Source organism: Simochromis diagramma, unplaced genomic scaffold, assembly GCF_900408965.1.
Source record: "Simochromis diagramma unplaced genomic scaffold, fSimDia1.1 OVJJ01000402.1, whole genome shotgun sequence".
In the NCBI taxonomy this organism is placed as follows: Eukaryota; Metazoa; Chordata; class Actinopteri; order Cichliformes; family Cichlidae; genus Simochromis; species Simochromis diagramma.
The window spans coordinates 6,223,352-6,228,574 of record NW_024386972.1 but is presented as its reverse complement, the minus strand read 5'-3'; the positions used below and the strand labels follow the sequence as shown (position 1 = coordinate 6,228,574).

General features: G+C 39.6%; 1 protein-coding gene across 1 annotated transcript; it reads right to left on the bottom strand.

The window, feature by feature from the left end:
- Positions 1-996: 996 nt before the first annotated feature.
- LOC120738220 lies at positions 997-4,727 on the bottom strand. The gene is made up of 5 exons (XM_040039407.1): positions 4,296-4,727; positions 2,536-2,591; positions 2,057-2,428; positions 1,535-1,888; positions 997-1,368 (listed from the first exon to the last, which is right to left on the bottom strand). The coding sequence occupies exons 2-5, from the start codon at positions 2,582-2,584 to the stop codon at positions 1,100-1,102; spliced, it is 1,044 nt and encodes a 347-aa protein (XP_039895341.1). The 5' UTR covers positions 2,585-2,591; positions 4,296-4,727; the 3' UTR covers positions 997-1,099.
- Positions 4,728-5,223: the final 496 nt, after the last annotated feature.

Here is a 5,223-nt window from a genome sequence, read left to right as displayed (position 1 = left end):
TAAAAACACAAATGTAAGGACAAGAAATGCATCATTGCCAAAACAAGACCCTCACCCCCATCATCTTTATTCACAATATTCTATTTTGTTAAAATGTTCTAATTGTTCAAACATGTTAATTTTGTTAGATACTGTATACATTAGATATTGTATACATTGCCCACTGATGCCTACTTGGGAGATGCCTCCAAGGGTGGTGGAGAATGTGCAAGTTCCTGTGGGACTTCCAGATACAGACGGACAAATGCTGATGGATAACAGGACATAGTGGTGGTAGACAAGCTAGGTGAGTGGCTCCAGGAGATCTCAGTATCAACATCAGAGACCTCTATCCAGAGTGCAGTCCTAGGAACAGCTAAGATACTGCGCAGGACACTCAAGCTCCTGGGAGCTTGAGTGTATATATATATATATACATACATATACATATATATATATATATATATATATATATATATATATATATGTATATGTATGTATATATATATATATATACATACATATACATATATATATATATAAACACCCAGCACGCCCCTGCGGGCGGTTTATCCTTCAAGCTCGGGTCCTCTACCAGAGGCCTGGGAGCTTGAGGGTCCTGCGCAGTATCTTAGCTGTTCCCAGGACTGCGCTCTTCTGGACAGAGATCTCCGATGTTATTCCCGGGATCTGCTGGAGCCACTCGCCTAGCTTGGGAGTCACCGCACCTAGTGCTCCAATTACCACGGGGACCACCGTTACCTTCACCCTCCACATCCTCTCGAGCTCTTCTCTGAGCCCTTGGTATTTCTCCAGCTTCTCGTGTTCCTTCTTCCTGATATTGCTGTCATTCGGAACCGCTACATCGATCACTACGGCCGTCTTCTTCTGTTTGTCTACCACCACTATGTCCGGTTGGTTATATATATATATATATATATATATATATATATATATATATATATATATATATATATGTATGTATGTATGTATACATATATATATATATGTGTGTGTGTGTGTTCCTCGCACTGTAGTAAAAAACTACTGACATCTGTTTATTGGGTTTTATTTCATAACTTAGTTTAGGACTTGAATAAGTCTTGATTGATTTTGTGACTCAGGTGTTTATTTGAAGTTCGACTAACTCTTGATAGAAAGTTCGTCCTCCAGAAGGTTTCATGTTGGTGCAGATCAGTTGTGTCTCTGAGACATTAAACATCAGGTTTTTTCTCTTTTTGTTGTTTCTCAAAATAAAACAAAGAGCAGCACAGACAACCAAAGCAGCCGAGGATATTCCCATTCCCAGTCCAACACGACCAGACCTGTCTTTAGTCTCTTGAGGTGGAATTATAGATGGTTTTGGAGTTTGAGGATTTTCAACAATGGCTATCAAGGAAAAACAAAAAAATCTTTGTTAATCATCAAAATGGTTGCTGGCATGTAGATTACTCAAATTACAAAATCCTTAACTTCAAAAAGTCTACACAAATACACATGGCAGCCAGTGTTACAGATAACCAACTATTAGAAAATAAATTCTATTAACACTTACGAATAACACTGAGACTGCAACGCGCAGAACCAGAGCCATTATCGTCCCTCACTTCACACTTGTACAGACCAGAGTCGTTTGACCTGAGTTTGGACAGTTGAAGTCTGATTCGTCCTTCTCTGATGGCATCTCTGTCACTCTGGACTCGTCCTGAAAACTTTTGAGACACTGATACCTCAACACCATCATAGAAATGATACAAGTCTGAGATTTCGCTATCAGTCATTTGAACACAGTGAATAAAAAGGTAGCTCCAGGAGCTGTCATGTGTGGTGGTGAACGTCCACTCCAGGGTGATGTTGTGGTTCTCCTCTGCCCGATAGAAGGTCTGTGTCACATTCACTACAAATGATTCTGTTGAGGACAAAGAGAGGGAAAGAGAGGAGCAGACACACTAAGAACTGGAACAGGCTAAGAGCAGCAAAAGTGATTTGAGCAGCAAAACTCTATTAAGTCAAGTTAAATAACCCACACAGTTTACAAGATAATCAGATTTTAGAAAGAAAAGTCAACTCAACTTACTAGTGACCTCGAGTTCACTGCTGGCAGAGCCAGACCCATAATCGGTTTTCACATGACACGTGTACATGCCAGAGTCCTCAGTCCTGAGTCTGGACAGTTGAAGTTTAATTCGTCCTTCTCTGAGGGCATCTTTGTCACTCTGGACACGTCCTAAAAACCTTTCATCTTGAGACACTGACACCTCAACAACATCACGTATATGATACTGGATTTTGTTACTGAAAATTTCATGGACTTTGCCACTACTTTTCTGGTCACAGTTGATAAAAATGTATTTGGGGTCAGGTTTGGTTGTGAACGTCCACTCCAGTGTGATGTTGTGGTTCTCCTCTGCCTGATAGGACGTCTGTGTCACATTTACTATAAATGATCCTGTTGCGGAGACAGAGAGGGAAAGAGAGGAGCAGACACTCTGAGAACTGTAACAAATATGTTATTGAGCTTTATTTGGAGTTCATAAAGTGAAGCCATAAACTAACCAGAGACACATGAGGTGAGGATGATGAGCAGCAGGATCCTGCAGATCATCTTCTCCCTGTGAGAGGAGACAGAAGTGAAGAGTCAATGTGTGAGATCAAATGAAAACACAAAGTAAAACAGAGCCGATAACAGAGAAAAAAACAGTTCCCGGGGTTGCCCACGTGAAAGCAGTGGCAACAAAACAGTTCAGGGGGCTGACCATGTAGGAAATGCCGCAGCAGTGGTGAATCAAATCTGGCAGACAACCATGTGGGAAGCGGTGGGGAATGAAATCTGGAGGCGGACCATGGAGGAAGCTGCGGCGGCAGCAAAAAAGGCCTTGGTGGCCCGACTTAGCCGAACAATGCACAGACTCTGGGTTGACAGGTTCAAAAAAAATTGTAATTCCTGGCTCGGAAAGAGCAGAATGATAACAAACTTCAAAAACCATCACCAAAGAATACCATCAGTGATAACGGTTCACGCTATAACTATAAAGAATATACTGATTATGACTTTGAGCAAAGGACTTCAAATCAGTCAAACAGTGTAGGTGAAAAATGTCTTTAGATTGTGAGTCAGTTGTTAAAAAAGGCAAGTCAAAGTAAATTTGATCCTTATTTAAATGCTGACAAAGCAGAAGTTGGCATACATCAAAAAGAAAGAAAAGGATTATGATAACAGGTCAACCAGAGCTGGGGGAAGATGCTGACATAAATACACAGGAAGACAACGAGGGAAGCTGGAGCACAGCACAGATGGATAATAATAATGAGACAGGGGAAGAACAAACACAATATGACATACACTGATGGAGAATATCAAAGTAAAACAGAGACGTAGAGTGGATGGGGGGAAATCTAATAAACAATACAGAAAAAAACAACCTTGGAACCACAGAATAACCACAGAGTACAAGTGAACCTAAAAATAATATAGAAAAACCAAAAATGCATAAAAATCCAAAGCACTGGGTCAAATGGCCCAGGACCATGGCAGTATGTCTTTCCACTTTTTTCATTTCCCAAATTTCACATCCTCACTTCCTCCTTTTAGTTCTACCAGAGATACAAGTGGAGGAAGTGAGGAAGAGAGGAAGTGAGTGAACACTTTATCCAAAACCTAGTGGGGGTTTGCTCATGTTTACTTTTGTCGCACTTAAGTCATCAGTTTTCCACATCTGTCAGCTGTGGAAAACAGCAAACTTATAACATACAAAGATCTAAACTGAAACCTTGTGTTAAAAGCACAGTATCCACTGCAGCCACTGTCTGTGCTTTATGCTCTTTTTTGATCTTTGAAGTTTTTTTCACAGTTCTCTTGTTCCAGTTAACCTTTACTGTGACCAGAATCATGTACTAAGTGCTAAGGGAACTACAATCTAGCTGTAGCCACTTCTGGTTCTAAATTATTGTCTAAAACTACAGTCTGGAGTCAGTTAGCTACAGTTAAAATTATTTTATTCTATTATTATTATCAGCAGGGCTTTATCAGGGCTTGATCAAATTATTTTGAAATGGTCTTCTTTGTAATTTTTGCAATCAGTAATCCAACTTGATTTTACAACATAATAAATTACTTCAAACATTAAAATCATTACATTTCTCTTTGGCCTGAAAAGCATTTTAATTGTGAATATTTTGTAGTTGTTAAAATTAAAAAACACTTTTATAAACTTCACTCAAGTAATCATCTTTTCATTTTCAATTAAATATCCAAAAATAACACTTAATAACATAAATATTGGTGGTGTTACTGTTAACAAAGCATCCATGCTCACCTGATTTGTTTATTTGGCTGATCTGTCTGTGTTCCAGTTGGTGTCTTTCCTTTCTACTGGACTCCAAAACTGCTGTAAAAACCCAGAAATGCTTATTTTATCCTCAGGCACTAAGTCTTTAATTATGACCTATTTAAAATATTTCCTCCAGTTCTGTCATTTGGAAAGGCTGTGACAATATATCGACACAGGTCGTCTACACGCTCCTCATCTTTCCTTATATAAAACAGACTTCTTATCATGCCAGTGAAAGTGAACCTTAAAAAGCTCAGATAACAGAGTCTCCTCCTCCAAGCAGAATAATACCTCATTTCATACACTGCTTTTGTTTCACACACACTGCCCACATCTCACATCCTCTTCAGTGGAAATTATACAGAAGGTGAGTCACAGTAACATGCTGCCAGGTTGGGGTCTAGACGGTGTCAGAAGAGGAAGTGACCCCTTAGCTTGGAGTCTGAGAATGACAGGGAGTGACCACCTGGCAGTTTTGAAAGTTGTGGACAGTTTGGGTAGAGCAACATGCATGAGTGAAGCACAGTGGGTATTATTGTGTTTCAAGAGGGGACAAAAAACAGCATTCCATGTCACCAAGGGCAGCTTGGAACAGGCAATGGTCCAAGGAAGCCAGTAGGAACTGTAAGGGAAATCTTACTATGAGCACAAGCTTAACAGTGTGAGATGTAAGACTGATGGGAGAGATGGCTACATTAATACGTGGGACTCAGCTGCTGATTGCAGTGTTGATGCCAAGGCCTGCTCCTCTTCTCCCTCTCATTTTCTTCATTTATGTGTTTGTTTATTGTTTCCTGGGGATGTAAATAAATCCACAATTTATGCTCAGTTTTTGTAAATAATCAAAAAAACAAAACAACTACAGCACATTTTCATTATGCTGAATTTCTTTCTTTTCTTTTTTTTTTAGCAT